The 18,870-nt window shown below is 42.9% G+C and overlaps 1 protein-coding gene across 2 annotated transcripts in view; it reads left to right on the top strand.

The window, feature by feature from the left end:
• Window positions 1-789: 789 nt before the first annotated feature.
• CSTF3 (cleavage stimulation factor subunit 3) overlaps window positions 790-18,870 on the top strand; it is a 73,789-nt gene continuing 55,708 nt past the window's right edge. The window contains exons 1-3 of one of the 2 annotated variants that reach the window (XM_075837773.1): window positions 790-948; window positions 16,389-16,490; window positions 16,604-16,699. In XM_075837773.1, the coding sequence (XP_075693888.1) occupies window positions 916-948; window positions 16,389-16,490; window positions 16,604-16,699 (231 nt within the window). In that variant the 5' untranslated portion in view covers window positions 790-915. The remainder of the gene's footprint in view (window positions 949-16,388; window positions 16,491-16,603; window positions 16,700-18,870) is intronic. The other variant, XM_075837775.1, reaches the window with a different exon arrangement.

Here is an 18,870-nt window from a genome sequence, read left to right as displayed (position 1 = left end):
CGCGCGAGCCCTCACACCTCTAAATTGATGGAAAAATAAAAAAGTTCTGGCTCTCAGAATGCGGCGACGCAAAACATTTTTTTATTTTAGCAAATAGTTTTATTTTTTGAAAATTGGTAAAACATAAAACAAAACATATAAATTTGGTATTGCCGTAATCGTATCAACCTGTAGAATAAGATGAATATGTCGTTTTTACCGCCTGATGGACGCCGTAAAAACAAAATCCCCCCAAAAATTGTGAAATTGCTGTTTTTTGCCCATTTCACCCCACAAATTATTTTTTTTACAGATTCCCAGAGCATTATGCGGTACAACAAATGGTGCCATGACAAACTACAACTTGTCCCGAAAAAACAATCCCTCATATTGCTATATTGACGACGAATTAGAAAAGTTATGGCTTTTGGAAGGCGGGGAGGAAAAAACGAAAATGAAAAACTCAAATTGGCCGCGTCTTTAAGGGGTTAAACCCTTTTTCATCTATACACTGGACTTTATGGCGCTTTAAAATAAATAATAATAAATGACAACCGCTCTGCATCACTTCTATGACACTCTCAGACAAGTCATATGAAAAGAAATCATATTCAAGAAAAAAAAAATTAGAATTAGGAAGAAAACTTTCCTTTTGTTGAAATTTGGTTAATGAATTAACTTTTTTTTTTCTAACCACGCTAAACTGCAATCCTCCACAGCTGCAATATCTCCTGTTACCCCGCTGCGGCGCTGTGTCAAAATGACTTAGCCGTGATGATCCCCACTGCACTGCACAGCGGTTTTTTTTTTTTATTCTTCTTTAGTCGCCATTTTGTTTACCGTCTTGTGAGTGAGGTCGGGCGCTGAGGGCAGAACGGAGCCCGGTGTGCTCGGATAGCTTAAGGGACGCGCTCGGATACGGTTTTCGGTGGAGAAATGATGGCAAGCGGGGAAGGCCCTCCCGAGCAAGTGAGTAAAGGCGACGGCGGTAGTGCGTGTTGAGCGGGACGCCAGCTAGGCCTCAGTGTGACAGGATACTATCGTGGGCGGAATATGTTGAGGTGTGAGTGCGGCTGCGGAGTTTCACGCTTGTGTTGTGGTAATTGCGAGCTCATGGGCTTAGAGACACGTAGTCATGAGTCTGCGCGCGCCGTTATAGCCTCGTGTGAGCGCTGCAACGTCTATCCCGGGGCAGGCTGGTACTTGTAGTACAGCTGGACGGTCCTATGCAGTCCGTGTTTTATGTAAACTTGCAGTTTTGGGCGGTTTTCCCCTATGTGTGACTCCAGCTGCTTGAAAACTACAACTCCCATCATGCTCCGATAGCTGCCGGCTTTTAGGGCATGCTGGGAATTGTAGTTTTTCAACAGCTAGAGCGCCACAGGTTAGAGAAGGTTATAAAATCTCCTGTAAATATACGTTTTTTGGCTCGTCGTCTTCCGTAAAACTGTTTATGCTGTTTCTTGTCTTGGTTTTGTTTGTTCTGGTTACAGCCCAGCTTTTCCGGATGTGACCTTTAGCTCCTGCAGGCATGGGTGTAGCTATAGTGGGTGCGGAGATAGCTGTTGCACCCGGGCCCTGGTGCTTGAGGGAGACCAAAGGCCCCCTCTGCCCCATTATGAAGGGCATGTAATAGGTGGGGACTGTTATGGATTTTCTTTGGGGCCTAGAAGCTTTAAGTTACCACCCAGCTTTTATAGGACTGTTATTTCACTCTCTTAGGCCTCATGCACACGACCGTAAAAACACCCGTTATTGCGGGTCGTTATTACGACCCGCAATAACGGGCTCATAGGCTTCTGTTAGCCACGGGTACCTTCCCGTTTGCTCACGGGAAGGTACCCGTGCCGTTAAAAAAGATAGAACATGCCCTATTTCATGCCGTAATAACGGCACGGGCATCCCATAGAAGTCTATGGGGCTCCCGTAATCATGGGTGGCTGCGTGTGTTCACCCGTGATTACGGGAGCGTTGCGAGGTGAGGCGAGGTCAGGGGACTACCCGGTCTGCAGGCCACAGCCCAGTGGCGTAACTACCGCCGGGACTACAATGAAAACTATGGCAGAGCGGGGAGGTATCTCCCCGCTCTGCCATAAACAAGACATGTATCCCCTATCCTGTAAAAAATAAAAATAAAAGACGTTCATACTTACCGACAACTTCCTGCTTCCTCCAGTCCGGTCTCCCGCCCGTTGCCTTGGTGACGCGTCCCTCTCGACATCCGGGCCGACGTCCTGGATGACGTTTCAGGCCATGTGACCGCTGCAGCCAATCACAGGTCAATCACAGGCTGCAGCGGTCACATGGACTGCCGCGTCATCCAGGGATGTCGGGCTGGATGTGAAGAGAGGGACGCGTCACCAAGACAACGGCCGGGTAAGTATGAATTTCTTTAACTTTTATTACAGAAAAGGCTGTCCCTTCTCTCTATCCTGCACTGATAGAGAGAAGGGGCTGCCGATTAGTGCAGTGCTATTTTGCTGCCAAAAACGTGCTCGTAAATACGGGTGGAATACGTGTGACACCGGACCCATATTTACGAGCACGGGTTCGTAAATACTGGTGCAAAACGGGTGGAATACGTGTGACACCGGACCCGTATTTACGCCAGTATTTACGGGTGTGAAAAAATACGGTCGTGTGCATGAGGCCTTAGGCCTTTGGGAAATGTGGCTGACACCAGCCCTATGGGTATCTTTCCCTAAAAAATACATATTTAAAAGGTACCCCGAATTTGCGATCGGCCTACCTGTCCTGCACGTTGACAGTACAGTTGCCACAGCAACCGTACAACACCCGGCGAGTATTGTGCAGCGGTCCTATTCTAATTAAAAGGACCCCTGCATTATCCGGTTGCCATGGCAGGTGTGGGTCTGATGTCGGCTCGTCACTTAATTCTAGTAACCAGAGCAAGTCACAAAGGTTGTACTTCGCTGATTGGACATTGGTGGCTTATCAGAGCTAAATGTTATAATCCTAAACATTATTGTCACATGCTATTTTATTAACTTGCCCTTTTCCCACGCTGCCGGTTCTTTGTTTACGAGCTGTAATGATGCGGTGTCCGTGTGGCATGTCATGTGGTGGTGATTGACCGTTTCGGTCGTGTCATTGAAAATCAGCTCTGAGAGCGCAGTACAAGAATGGCGCAGAGTAAAGGTCCGGACGAGTGGCAGTATAGCACGTCAATTCGTGCTTGTGTAGCGTTATTTACATGGAGCCATCGTGGCAGCACACCCCTGTTTACATGGGGAGATGCGCCGCTGACAATGCACGCTTAAAAGATCCGATCACAAGACAAACGAGCGTTTTCTCAGTCGTTTGCTGGACATGTGACACGGGCCGATGACCCAGATCGAGCGTTTGTATGAGCGCTAGTTCGCCTGATTATTGGCTTGTGTAAAAGCGCCCTAAGGCTCTGTTCACATCTGCGTTTGTCAATGTCATTGCTCTGCCCCTACGACAGAACGGAATTGACAGAGTGGCAAAATCGCCGGACACCGACAGAACACGTTGACTTGCGCTTCGTTCACATCTGCGTCAGGGCTCCGTTCATGGGTTCCGTCTGACCTTTCTGTCAGGGAAACCCACGAACGGAACCCCGACTGAAACAAACGGAAGCCTTAGGTTTCCGTTTGCATCACCATTGGTTGCAATGGTGACTGATCCGGTGCAAATGGTTTCCGTTTGTCACCGTTGTTTATGGGCTCTGTCGTTTTGACTGAGTGAATACCGTAGTCGACTGCGCTATTAATTCAGTTAAGATGACGGAACCCTTAAACGACGATGACAAACGGAAAATATTTGCACCGGATCAGTAACCATTGAAATCAATGGTGATGCAAACGGATACTTATTGTTTCCGTTTGTTCCAGTCAGGGTTCCGTTGACTGGTTCCCCTGGCGGAAAGGTCCCATGGAACCCATGAACAGAGTCCTGACACAGATGTGACTGAAGCCTAAGGCTATGTTCACACGGAGTATTTTGGGGGAGGAATATCTGCCTCAAAGCTCCAAACGGAATTTTGAGGCAGATATTCCTCCCCCAAAATACTCCGTGTGAATAGCAATTATCGCGCCGTTTTTCGCCCGCGGCCATTGAGCGCCGCGGGCATAAAACACGCTTTCTCCTGCCTCCCATTGAAGTCAATGGGAGGTCGGAGGCGGAAGCGCCCGAAGATAGGGCATGTCGCTTCTTTTCCCCGCGAGGCAGTTTTACTGCTCGCGGGAAAAAGACGCCGACGCCTCCCATTGAAATCAATGGGAGGCGTTCTCGGGCCGTTTCTGCCGAGTTTTGCGACGCGGTTTCCGCGTCAAAAAACTCGGCAAAAGACCCCGTGTGAACATAGCCTAATAATGGTTTCTGCCGTAGTGTCCGTGATTTTACAAGAAAAATAGCGCTCCATGCCATGCTGTTTTTTACCGTCAAATGGGACGGAATCTGCAACAGATGCTCTGACGTAGATGTGAACAGAGCCTAAATAAGGCAGATATAGTACTTTTTTTTTTTCGGTCTTCTTTTTTTACTTAAACTTTTTCAGCTTTAAAAAACGTACAACCTGTAAAAAGGCGACAGATGAATATAAACTAACCACTTGGTAAATGAAAGTTTTGTCCATGGATTTTCTCTACGTATGATGTAAATGAGGTCCAGTAGTGATTACAGTAGATGTTCTCTATGTAGACTGACATTTTTGCTTGTCATGCAGGTTTATTATTGTAGATATTTTTGGGTGTGTACAGGTGAGGGTTTAGATTAGCGATGGTTAATAAAGGTAGAAGCTTCATGACTCATGTTTATAATGGAAGCTGTGACGGATCTGTTTTCAAAATGAACCGCACGGACAAACTTTAATGGGGGTCATCGGGTTCCGCTTTTTCCGTCTTCAATAAATATCTCGACTGTTCTTGCCCTCAAGAATACCAGAATGGGCGATGCTCTGCAGACCATTGTGAGCAGAGCCTAACCTCGTGATCTTATGTTAATGTAAACTTTCTTTGATTTGGTGCCACACAAAGGAATTAGAAGTTGGTCGGCTCCGCAGGTGATGACCTCCAATAAGAGCCACACCTGGACGGATAATAGTGGTGCTCAGCCAAGCAATAGAATTCAATATCTCTATACAGAAATAATGCTGTTACTGCCCTCTTTTCACTGCACTTTATTAGTTGAATAAAGTGCAGTGAACAGGCTGTTTTCATTTCCACAAACATATATTGGATTTTTTTATTTGGATCTGTTCATACAGGAGAGCAGAAGCAGAAAGATTTGACATAGAGATTTCTAATTTGGAGTTAGGAACTTTGTAAATGTGTCTTATTTTCCATACCGCAATGTGGCATCGTCACCTTTTCAAGGGGTGTATGTATTTTGGTCATATAAAGGTCATCCAGAATTTTTCTCGCTGCCAACATATGTAAAAAAAATAAATACTTGCGTACATCCTACTAGTGCAGCTCGGGAACTGAATATTTAAAGCGGATCTGTCATCAGATCAGTATGGAGACAGGTCTGACTGACCGTTTTAGCCTGAACGGCGCAAAAATAAAATTGTACAGTTTGGGTAATAGGAGCATTAACTCGTGGTTATGAGTCTGGTATATCCATGAGGGAAGGGCCCCCCCCTGCCATCCTCTCCACTGAATGATGACTGGTTACCTTATGAATACACTGGACTTATAACTTTTAAGTCCGCTGTATTTGTTTGCTCAGATTACCCAACCCGCGCATGATTTGGTATGGCAGGCCTGTCCCCCATACTATGCTGCTCACGCATAGGGAAACGTAGTTTGATATTTTTGTCAGGAATAACTGATTCATTATAACCTTTTTGATCAGTCATGATCCATTTTATCCCCTATTTACTTATAATGGGTATGTCAGGTTTGTGTTCGATTAAAAAATGCTTGATGCGATGATCAGAGTACTTTTTAATGAGAATTGTTCCTGATCAAAAGACAGGGCAGCCACTTTAAAAATGGCGTATAACGATTTTTCCTTTATATATCAGTCAATGTACTTTAAAACCTGTTATCATTGACAAAAGCAGAAATGTTCACTGTGGTTTATAGCTGCAGTGCAACATGATCGGTGGTTGGTGAGGATCTGTTGCACATTTCTATCCGATCCTCATAACTGGCGGTGAGGAGTTTCGTTATTGTTGCCTATAGACGGCCCTGGCCAAATTTAAACGTCCGTTCTAGAAGCACCTACAAATTGCGCGGCCAATAACTATGATTTTTAGAAGGCATGATCAATCAAAATCATTGATAGTTTTAGCATTCACACTGTCCAGTTATTGTTACTATACCTACAAAATGGCTTTAGTGTTGATTTTAGCTGTTTATCCTTTAGGCTGCATTCACATCTGCGTTGTGTCTTCCGTTCTAGCGTATCGGTCAGATGACCACAAGAACGGACGTTAACATTTACGTAAAAAAGCCTATTGATTTCAATGGGTTTTATTTTTGCATCAGTTAGGCTTCGTTCACATCTGCGTTCCTGTCCCGTTCTGACGTTCGGTCTGAGCTTTTCGTCAGAATGAAACCCTGAACAGACCAGAGGATTCCGTTTCCATCACCATTGAATTCAAGTAGACTACGCTGTTGCTTCCGGCAAAACCACGGGTCCGTAGCACAACCGAGACAAACGGAACCATGGGCACCGGATCAGTCACGATTGAAATCAATGGTGATGGAAATAGAAACCTCTGTTTTCCGTTTGTGTCTGTTCAGTGTCACGTTCTGACAAAGCTCAGACGGAACCCCAACGCAGATGTGAACGAAGCCTTAGGCTCCGTTCTGTCAGGTTTCCGTTTTTTTTGACAGACGAAATACCGTAGTCGGCTGAGCTATAATTTCCGTCAAAAGCGACTGAAGCCTGACCGAAAGAAGCATTACGTTTTTGTTTTTTTTAACATTGAAGTCAATGGATGACCGATACTAACGGATATGCTATCCGTTTTGTATCAGTTATGCATTACGTTTAACGGATCGATTTATTTTTCCTGCACATGCGCAGACTAAAAATGAAAGCAAATTAAGATGCAAAGATAAAAACGGAGTATAACTGATGACAAACTGACACAAATGCAGAGTCTGTTTGTTTTTGTTTTTTGTTTTTTACTGATCCGTCAAACATATTTTACCTTCAGTTGCATTCAGTCTGGCATCAGACAGCGTATTTTTTTTTTTGTTTTTTTTGTTTTTTTTACTTCAATGGATCCGCTAGAACGGATGCCACAACGCAGATGTGAACGAAACCTCAATGATTGTTTGGAAACTTGTTTTATGTTCGTTTTTTTATTTTTTGCCTAGTTGCCAGATGGCACATGTCAGTAAGGCGCTGCTCACATCAGCGTTGCCCTTCCGTTGAGGGGTTCCGTCCTGAGGTTTCCGTCGGGTTAACCCCTGAACAGAAAGGCAAACTGAAACCCTAGCTTGATCTCAATGGTGACGGAAACTTTACTAATGGTTTCAGTTTGTCACCGTTGTGAACGGGTTCCATTGTTTTGACGGAATCAATAGCTCAGTCAGCACAGATCACATGAGCTTCTAAACAAAGGCAATTCTATTTGGTGATCGTGTTTTTAGCAGTAGTGTCCAATATCTTGTTACCTTAGGTTACACGTGCAATGGTGTTGCGTCTCGTCTGCTACAATGTGATGGTGGTTTTTCCAATAAGATTGCTTGCTGCACTGTTGGTTTCTCATTTTATATGAAAAATTCAATAGAAAAGTTACTGTCCGTTTCAGAGTTTGTGGGTGCCGCTTATCATGTAGGATGATGGCTTGATTTTCAGCTGGTGTCACAAGATTGACAGTCACGTTTTGTTGCAAATAAACACTTGTCTGTAAAGGCCTGCTGTAAACCTATGTGCACTGCTGTATTAAAAAAACGGGGCTCATGTATTTAAAGGGCTTTTCCCATAAGCAACTTTTATCACCTATCGACAGATGACAAAGGCTTCCTACACATCTGCGTCAGGGTGACGTTTTGTCGGAGCTTCACGTCGTTACGGGAATCTGACTGAAACAAACGGAAAACATATTGTTTCCGTTTGCATCACCATTAATTTCAACGGTGACTGATTCGGTGCCAATGGCTTCCATTTGTCTGTTGTGCAAGGGCTCCGTCGTTTCCGTAGTTAAATGGGAACTATTGGCACCGGATCCGTCACCATTGAAATTAATGGGGATGCAAAATGGAGACCTACGGTTTTCCGTTTGGTTGTCAGGGTCCCGTTCTGACGGGAAGCTCGGATGGAATGTCAGAACGGGACCCTGACACGGATGTGAACGAAGCCTTAGATAGCCGAGCGATATACTCAGCTATCTTAGCCAGTCCCATAGAAAGTGAATGGAGCGGTGGCCACGCAGGCGCACTGCCGTCCCATTCGCACAGTTCGGTGAAGCGCATTCTTATGATCACGGGGGGTTCCTGCAGGCAGATCCCCAGCGATCCGATAATTAGCCCCTATATTTTGGATAGGTGACAAATGTTTTTTTATGGGAAAACCTCTTTAAATTTGTACCTGTTCTTTTATGACCCTTCTACTTATATAATCGTTTTAGGTATGTGGATAGTGGGGGAAACCACTACAAACATTTCTTAGCAGAGCCTGTCAATGAGATTTGCCAGAAATGTATGTGTATAATAGCATTATGTTGGAGGGTGCTGAGCCAACTTCGCTTTTCAAATGCAGTCGTGAGCAGACGATCTCACTAGTTTTTGTCTGCTCTCTGAAATTTCCTGCTTCGGAGCTGTGAAAGCCCACTATGCGGAAAGGGGACTGTGCAGCATGTTTACTCCGGGAAGATCTCTGCTCCTGTCTGGTCTTCATGCTGGATGTTATTCGAGCAGCAATATAAGGCCGCATTTTAGCATACATATTACAGCTGCAATTCCTGGCCCGACCGAGATTCGTGTCATTAGACCTGCGGTCAGGCTGGGACTTTCGGATGTAATACGGACTCTAACATGTGGCTGCATTACAGCCGTCTGAATAAGGGCAACAATGATTTTTCTGTGTATTATGGAGTTGTTAGAAGAGAAGGCTGCTGTTTAAAGGAACAGTGTCATCGCAAATAATTTTTTTATATGTTAAAGATGTTAGTGCTGTAATAAAAACGTTTATATTCATTTGTGTGTTTGTGTTTTACTGTTTCTTATTTTTACACTTTTTCTTCCCTATGGGGGCTGCCATTTTTTGTTCCATTTCTGTGTGTGTCGATTAACGACACACACAGACATGGAATACGGCAGCCACAGTCCCATAGGGACTGCGAACGGCTCCCGTCCCATTGACTGCCGTGTACGGCGTCTGTGTGGGAACTGCGCATGCGCCGCTCCCACACAGTCCTATTCGAAATTGGCGCCGTCCGGCGCCATTTTCCTGTGGACCGGAAGTCGCGGCCGGACAGTAATATTACTACTTCCGGTCGCGGCTTCCGGACTTGTGCACATGGAACAGCGGCAGCAAACGGAGCGGACGGGCCGGAGGGAGCCGCGGCGGCAGGAGCAGGTAAGAGATTTCAATGTATGTTAGTGTTTGTGTGTGTTTACTACTGTATGTAAACCTACTACACTGTGGGTTACCTCAAAAAATGGCGACACACAGTGTAGGAGGTTAAACCTTTCAAACCCCTCGTTTATCCCGGCACTAGCCAGGATAAAGGAGGGGTGGATGCTGAGAGCTCACTAGAGCGAGGGCTTTTAACCCAATGTTGCAATGCTGCACATTGGGAACAGCCCCATCTAGTGGCCAAAAATGGGTAGTATTATAAATTAGAAATAATTTATAATATTTCCTGGCTCGTGCCAAAAAAAAGTAAAAAATTTGAACAATGTTTAATCACCCACACACTAAATGTTTAAATTTTAAAAAAAAAACATGTTTTTCTGGCAACACATTCCCTTTAATCTGTAGTCTCACTAGAAATAGCATTAAGATTCATTGGGGAATTCACCAAGTTTGAGATGTGCTTTTGTCAAAGCTATGATACATAATAGGAGGGTCAATAATCTCATTGTATTCTGTGGACTACCAAATTAACACAACTTCAAAACAGGCAAATTTATTTGCTCACCTCTAATCCTTGCCAGATCTGAACACAAAGCTCTATTCAAAGAGTAACTACTTTAAAGGGAATGTGTTGCCAGAAAAACATGTTTTTTGTTTTTTTTAATTAAACATTTAGTGTGTGGGTGATTAAACATTGTTCAAATTTTTTTTATTTTTTTCACGAGTCAGGAAATATTATAAATTAATTCTAATTTATAATATTTCCCATTTCTGGTCGCTAGATGGAGCTATTCCCAAAATTGCAGCATTGCAAAATTGGGTAAAAAGCCCTCGCTCTAGTGAGCTCTCAGCATCCCCCCCCCTCCTTTATCCTGGCTAGTGCCGGGATAAACGAGGGGTTTGAACGGTGTAACCTCCTACACTGTGTCGCCATTTTTTGAGCTAACACACAGTGTAGTAGGTTTACATACAGTAGTAAACAAACACAAACCCGAACATACATTGAAATCTCTTACCTGCTCCTGCCGCCGCGGCTCCCTCCGGCCCGTCCGCTCCGTCTGCTGCCGCTGGTCTAAGTGCACAAGTCCGGAAGCCGCGACCGGAAGTAGTAATATTACTGTCCGGCCGCGACTTCCGGTCCACAGGAAAATGGCGCCGGACGGCGCCAATTTCAAATTGGACTGTGTGGGAGCGGCGCATGCGCAGTTCCCACACAGACGCCGTACACACAAGTGAATGGGACGGGAGCCGTTCGCAGTCCCTATGGGACTGTGGCTGCCGTATTCCATGTCTGTATGTGTCGTTAATCGACACATACAGAAATGGAACAAAAAATGGCAGCCCCCATAGGGAAGAAAAAGTGTAAAAATAAGAAAAAGTAAAACACAAACACACAAATATAAACGTTTTTAATAAAGCACTAACATCTTTAACATATAAAAAAATAATTTGTGATGACACTGTTCCTTTAAAGAGGCTCTGTCACCAGATTTTGCAGCCCCTATTTGCTATTGCAGCAGATAGGCGCTGCTATGTAGATTACAGTAACGTTTTTATTTTATATTTAAGTCGATGTAGCTACTTACCTGTAAACGCTGATGCTGCTGCAGAATCAACTGTAGCCTCTGGTGCCGATGTGTCCTCGCTCGTCTGACACGATGCAGGACCTGGGGAAGTGACGTCACAGCGTGATCTGCCAGAAGCTGGGCGTTCTGAAGAGAAGTGGATGATACTTCTTGTCAGAACGCCCAGCTAGTAAAAGTAGTAAAAACGCCCCGATGTACGCACATAATACACGCCCAGTTGTACTTTTACTTTTCAACACGCCCAGTTGTACTTTTGCAAGCCTCATTTGCATAAATACAAAAATGGTCATAACTTGGCCAAAAAATGCTAGTTTTTTAAAAATAAAAACGTTACTGTAATCTACATTGCAGCGCCTATCTGCTGCAATAGCAGATAGGGGTTGCAAAATCTGGTGACAGAGGCTCTGTCACCAGATTGTAAGTGGCCTATATAGTACATAATGTGATCGGCACTGTAATGTAGATTACAGCAGTTTTTTTTTTTATATAGAAAAACGATCCATTTTTGACGGAGTTATGACCTATATTAGCTTTATGCTAATGAGTTTCTCAATGGACAACTGGCGTGTTTTACTTTTTGGCCAAGTGGGCGTTGTGGAGAGGAGTGTATGATGCTGACCAATCAGCGTCATACACTTTTCTCCATTCATTTAGTCTGCACATAGCGATATAGCTATATCGCTATGTGCAGCCACATAAATACACTTTAGCATTACTGCAGTGTCCTCACAATGAATATACATTACCTCCAGCCAGGACGTGATGTGTATTCAGAATCCTGACACTTCACTAATACAATCCCGGCACTACAGCACAGCAAGCGTAATCTCGCTGTAAACTGTTATTTCAAATGAGATTGCACTTGCCTTGCTGTAAATATCACAGAGACGCTGCAGAAGTGTCAGGATTCTGAATACACATCACATCCTGTCCTGGCTGGTAGTAATGTATATTCATTATCAGGACACTGCAGTAATGTTAGTGTTTGTGGCTGCACATAGCGATATAGCTATATCGCTATGTGCTGTGTAAATGAATGGAGAGAAGTGTATGACGCTGATTGGTCACTGATTGGTCAGCGTCATACACTCCTCTCCACAACGCCCACTTGGCCAAAAAGTAAAACACGCCCAGTTGTCCATTGAGAAACTCATTAGCATAAAGCTAATACAGGTCATAAATGATCGTTTTTCTAAATAAAAAACACTTCTGTAATCTACATTACAGCGCCTATCACATCATGTACAATATAGGCCACTTTTATAATGTGGTGACAGAGCCTCTTTAAGAAAATTTTTGCTATGTCAGACATATCAGAAGTTTTGCTTTTGTGTGGTTCCGGTCGGTTGCGGAGACCCCAACCAGCGCATTGCAATGGGTGAAACTCACGGGGAAAATCTATGTCTTCTTCACTACAGGGCATTCTGTGGATTTGACACTCTGCAGCATGTCTAAAATACACTCAAGATGTTTTATTCTGCAAATTAATGGAGTTTGTTAAATCCCCATTCACTAACATTGTGCTGTACTTTGTTGCAGAATTTTGCTGCAGATTACTCAACACAAATTCCACAATAAATATGCAATGTGTGAACCTGGCCTTACAGCCAAGTGCCTATAATTTTGCCACTAGTATCTAGTATTCTATTACAGGGCACTAAGTCACATTGGCTACTGGATTGATCGATCTAACTCATGTAGTTTACAGGGTTTTGTTTATTCCTGTGTATAGTGTTTGCTTGTCAGGAGTGACCAGTAGTTATTTGTGTATTTTTGATTGAACTTTGTCAGTGTATAAAATTATCTTAATTTTATACTGTTCTTTTAGTTAGAAGGTATTTTTATCTATGCATATTTACCAGCCTACTGGGGTTAAAGGCTATGTAAACCTTTGGAAGTGATTTTTTAATAAAAAATTACAGTCAGTGTGTTTGCAACTTTCAAATTGAGTTTTTATTAAAAATAATTTTTACTTTTTGAGATACAGCTGCTCTGTATACAGAGCAGCTGTATAGTGTGCTGAAAATCCTGTACCCATCAGGTACGCAGGACTGACTGCTTCAATGAAAGCGGGAGACACGCAGGATCAACCTCTTATCCATCACATCTAAGTTCGTAACTTAGATGTGATCAATTACAGGTGGATCCTGCGGTCAGAGACCCGCAGGACCTGCTGACATTAAACCCGTCAGGTCCGCAGGACTGACGGATTCAGGTCATAGCGCAAGATACAGCTGCTCTGTATAGAGCATACAAAGCAGCGGTGTCTCAGTTAGGGTATGTTCACACAGCCTATTTACGGACGTAATTCTGGCGTTTTACGCCTCGAATTACGTCCGAAAATGCGCCTCGATAGCGTTGGCAAACATCTGCCCATTGAAATCAATAGGCTGACGTTTGTCTGTTCACACGAGGCGTATATTTACGCTGTCAAAAGACGGCACGTAAATAGACGCCCGCGCCAAAGAAGTGTCATGTCACTTCTTCAGAAGTAAATGGAGCCGTTTTCCATGGACTCCATGGAAAACCAGCTCCAGTTACGTCCGTAATGGACACGGCGTCCAAGCGCCTGCACATGCAGTTACGGCTGAAATGACGGGGCTGTTTTCTCCTGGAAACAGCCCGGTAATTTCGGCCGTTACGGACGCTGCCGTGTGAACATACCCTTACATAGTTTGTACGGTTGAAAAAAGACACATGTCCATCAAGTTCAACCAAGGGATGGGAAAGGGGAAGTAAAAAAATTTTGCACATAGGAGCTAATATTATTTTGTTCTAGGAAAAAGTAGTTAAAAACTAATTTGAAAGCTGCACCAAACACTGATATTTTTTATTTAAAAAAAATATCCCTTTCGGTGTACATAACCTGCCAAGAATAGTTTAGACAGGAGTCAAAGCAGCATAAGGCTATGTTCACACGGAGTATTTTGGGGGAGGAATATCTGCCTCAAAGCTCCAAACGGAATTTTGAGGCAGATATTCCTCCCCCAAAATACTCCGTGTGAATAGCAATGATCGCGCCGTTTTTCGCCCGCGGCCATTGAGCGCCGCGGGCAGAAAACACGCTTTCTCCTGCCTCCCATTGAAGTCAATGGGAGGTCGGAGGCGGAAGCGCCCGAAGATAGGGCATGTCGCTTCTTTTTCCCGCGAGGCAGTTTTACTGCTCGCGGGAAAAAGACGCCGACGCCTCCCATTGAAATCAATGGGAGGCGTTCTCGGGCCGTTTCTGCCGAGTTTTGCGACGCGGTTTCCGCGTCAAAAAACTCGGCAAAAGACCCCGTGTGAACATAGCCTAAGTAAACGCATGAAGATGAAAATATTTTCCTTTTCCTCCTTGTATTTTTCTTATCTATAGACCCTCTGAAATAATTTGCTCAAGTTGCTGTTCACTCTCTCACCACTCTATTGTATAATCTGTTTGAGACTGAGTGGCAAATTATTTATTTATTTTTCGTAACCCTACAGCACAAGTGGTGTGTAGCCGCTTTCTCAATTTGTCTATGTGAATTACGGGAGAGAAAGTATGGTTAGCGTTTTTTCCAAATCTCATAGACCACAATGGAGGGAGCCGTGTCAATGCGTGGCATCTCTCCACTTAGTATCCTACTGGATTTGCCTGCTTTGGCTTGGACAGGCATCAGGGGATGATTCCCAGAGGTGGGAGACCCACTTATCAGAATTCCGTGGCATATTCTGCCTATATACTGTATACAAATTATTATTATTATTATTAATATAGTTTGTCAATTTGTTAAATGTACATGGTTGTCTTCTGACTCTTCGTAATGAACTGCATTGCTATTGGTCTTCGTAAGTACAATTGTGACATGTTAACAACCATATTATGCTCATTGGTCATTATTAATCTTTGGTTAATAAAAATTGTGCTGTATGAACAGGCCTAAACTCTTCTAATGATTTAAAATTGGACACATAATGTGAAAAAAAAAAACTTTAAAAAACAAACAAACCCCAATCTGCTTATTGCCAGTGCTTCTGTCATGAGCATCTCCCTGCAAATGAAATTGGTAAAACAAACATGCTAGTCTTACCGGTTTCCCTTCAGATGAGTACTACATCTGCAGTAATGTGATATAGTATGATGGTTGCAGTCGCCTCTTAAAATGGTTTTCCCATCTCAGACGTTTATGGCATAGCCACATGATGATCCATAAATGTCCGATGGCTGTAGGTTCCACCTGGCAGCTGCACCTATCTGTATTACCGGACCCCCTGAACATGCTCTACCTTTTTTTGTGGGGCTCCGGCCACACGACCTTCGAGGTGGCCGGGAAAATGCTGTGCTATGCTGTTTCCATAGCTTGCGTGTCCTGGAAACCTCGTAGCTCGCTGAGCCATTTCCGTAACTCCCATTTACTTCTATGGTGGTCCCGCAAACCACATAACTCATTGGCTGGAGCCCAGTGACCGTGAGAGAAGGTTGGATGGAGGTCAGGGGGCCCCCGTACTAGAGAGAGGTGCCTGCTTCTGAGCCAAAAAGCCAAGCATGTGCAGTAGAAGGGGCACACGCAAGGAATTATGGGGCTTGTAGGAAACAACCTCTTTAGTGCCGCGTCTCAATCTCACCCATTTGACACAAAAACAAATTTAGAAGAAAAAGTTTTTTTTAACTCTATAAAAGTAGTAAAACATACAAAATCTATATAAATTTGGTATCGTTGCAATCGCAACAACCCGCTGAATAAAGTTATTGTTTTATTTATACCACACGGTAAACGGCGTAAATTTGCACGCAAAAAAGTGTGGCAGAATCGCAGCCCCCCCCCCCCACAAAAACAGTTCATAAAAGTTCATCAATAAATTCTATGTACCCCAAAATGGTGCTATTAAAAATTACTTGTCCCGCAAAACACAAGACCTTATACAGCTATGTCGAAGCAAAAGTAAAAAAGTTATAGATCTTTGAATGAGACGATGGAAAAACGTAAAAAATAGCTTGGTCATGGAGGTTTAAAATAGGCTGGTCACTAAGTGGTTAAGCAGTTGCTGTGAACATTTATACCACTTTGGGATCAGTGTTGTGGGACAACCCCCTTTTACGTCTCCTTCACGCACATCCCATAATTAACAGACTTGTGGCCACACATCAGCCCCACATTCAATTGAAATTCAGTGGTGCTGCACTTCAAAACTGGGTTAGTTTACTTGACACAATATATTGTCTGTTTTCTAGTAATCGAACGTTAAAATTGATTGCGTGGAACCCTAAAAAAAAAAGTGTGTAATTTTTGTCTTTCTTTTGTTCTTCCTTTCTCCTTGTTTCTTGTTTGCTTTATAAAGGCTGCCGAATATGTACCAGAAAAGGTGAAGAAAGCGGAAAAGAAGTTGGAAGACAACCCTTACGACCTTGACGCCTGGAGCATTCTCATTCGCGAGGCACAGGTTTAGTGACATAGGATTACATTACGTTCTCTCAGTCCCAATAGTGGCTTTATGTATCTCACATTTTCTCTATATATCCGTAATATTGTAAACGTTGTTTATTCAAATTCTAGAATCAGCCTATAGACAAAGCACGGAAGACTTATGAACGGCTTGTGGCCCAGTTCCCAAGTTCTGGCAGATTCTGGAAACTTTACATTGAAGCAGAGGTTAATATTTTAACATTTTCTTTCTTTTATGGGTATTTCAAAGCTACTATTTATGGCAGACAACACTTAAAAGGTGGGCACAATCTAGTGAGGAACATTAGCTCAGGTTTATATATATATATATATCTTTTTAATCCTGTCAATTAGGGCTAAAGTGATAACGAGAATTTCTAAAGTGTTACTGCACTGATGATTGTTGCACATTGATACTGCAACAACATTAAAGCATTTTAATGGTATGGAGTGCTTTAGACTTTTATTTATTTGTCGTGTCAATTTATTGCCTCCTGTGTCATTTATTTAGATGTGATCATGTGTACTTTCCAGTGACAATGGCAAACTAATTTGAATGGTATCTGCAAATTTTATAGCCTTACTATTAAAAACAAAACAAAAACAAATGTATTTTTAATGTTTCCTGTGGGTGATTTAGCATATACTATACATTCATTTTTATTGCAGTAATCAAATACATTGCATGAAAGCGCTTAATGTTTTGAATAACCCAATATTCCTCCGGCAGCATTTAGTAAGACAATTGTGTGAATGGTAATCTCGTTTATATCTTTCATATCAAAACACATTTACAAGGTAACATGCTGGGTAACAGAGTTAATAACCAAACCTACCTGATGATAAACTTTAGAATTTATAAGCGACTGTTGTATCCTTGATTTCAACCATTAAAGTAATTTTACATTTGGTTGCTGCTTTTAGTTCCTCATTGTATTCAGTTTTTAATTGCAGGCTGTATTACTATACTTGCGTCAGTGACTGTTTGTTTTCTAAGTATTTGGATACATAAAATGTGCTGATCTATATTTTCATGTGTGGTGTTGTTTTTATTATTCATGAGTCATACGAAAGTTAAATTATAGTACTGACATTTCTATTGTTTAGTGCAGATTTCTAATGAGAGAACACAAACTTTAGTTTATGAAATTTGTTAATACATTTTTCTTTTGTAGACCACAGGTTTTATACTTGCAAACGCAACAGATCAGTTTTATAACTCAATTAGGGTGAGTATTGAGTATTTTGGCGCTGTTTCAGATGCGGAAACCGCATCTGAAACAGCTCCAAAAAACGCTTGAAATTCGCCTCCCATTGAGGCAGAGTTTTTTTTCTCTGGAGCGGTAAACGCTTGCGGAAAAAGAAGCGACGTGCCCTTTCTTTGGGTGTTTTTCCTGTCTGACCTCCCTTTGATGTTAATGGATGTCAGATATCTCGTTTCTCAGAGCGGATTTTCGCCCTGGGTGAATAACTACGTGGAAAATGCGTCAGGTGTTCTGCCGGCAGGGCAAAATCGACCTCAAAATTCCTGAAGGAGTTTTGTGGCAGATTTTTCTGCCTGCAAAATACTCAGTGTGAACAGGGCCTTAAACTTCATTGGTCTCGGCATTGCATTTTAACAGGTTTTTCAATCCGTTCAAAATGACATATTTGTGCATTCCAGATGCTTTGCGGAGCAATCTGAATATTTTGGATATTTTACTTTATGTATATATTAAGCTTCTGGCTGTTCAGCTACCATGAACTTATTGGGAAATGCCCTGCCCATTGGCTTTTTTCGTTCATTGCACCAGTTGTAAAGCTGCTGCCCATATAGATTATATAATTTTTTTTGTTGAAACTAGATCAGTAGATTCTCCACAGTTTAATGGTCTGCTTTATATAGCCCCTTTCCAATATGCCCTTATAGGATGTGTATCACTTAAATTTTCTTATATTCGCCAGAGCAGAGAGCCACTAAGACCTGGCTCGCTGGTGTATTCCACGGGTGTAGTGTAAAGTTTTTTTTGTTCTTCAGCATCGCTGCAGGAGTAACGAAGACTCTATCCACTTCTACTAGTGATAAAAGCTAATCAAAGTCTAAGGCTTCCTGCACACGGCCGTAGCTGTGTGCACGGTCCGTGATTACGGCAGACGGGCCGCGGAGTGTCATCTGCAGGCTGTCTGCAATCGCGGACCGTGCACACAAGATGTGCATTTATTTCAATGAGCACGGACAGCAAACACAGACCATATAATGACATGTCAGTTGTTTTTTTTTTTTTTGTTTTTTTTTTTGCGCTCCGAGCAATGCACGGACCATGGAAACCACGGTCGGTGCATTGGACTATAGGAAAGCAAAGCTACGATTGTGTGCATGTCTACCTAGGGATTCTATA

Source organism: Rhinoderma darwinii, chromosome 9 (assembly GCF_050947455.1).
Source record: "Rhinoderma darwinii isolate aRhiDar2 chromosome 9, aRhiDar2.hap1, whole genome shotgun sequence".
NCBI lineage: Eukaryota > Metazoa > Chordata > Amphibia > Anura > Rhinodermatidae > Rhinoderma > Rhinoderma darwinii.
The sequence above is the reverse complement of the archived record's forward strand: the minus strand, read 5'-3'. Positions and strand labels throughout refer to the sequence as shown.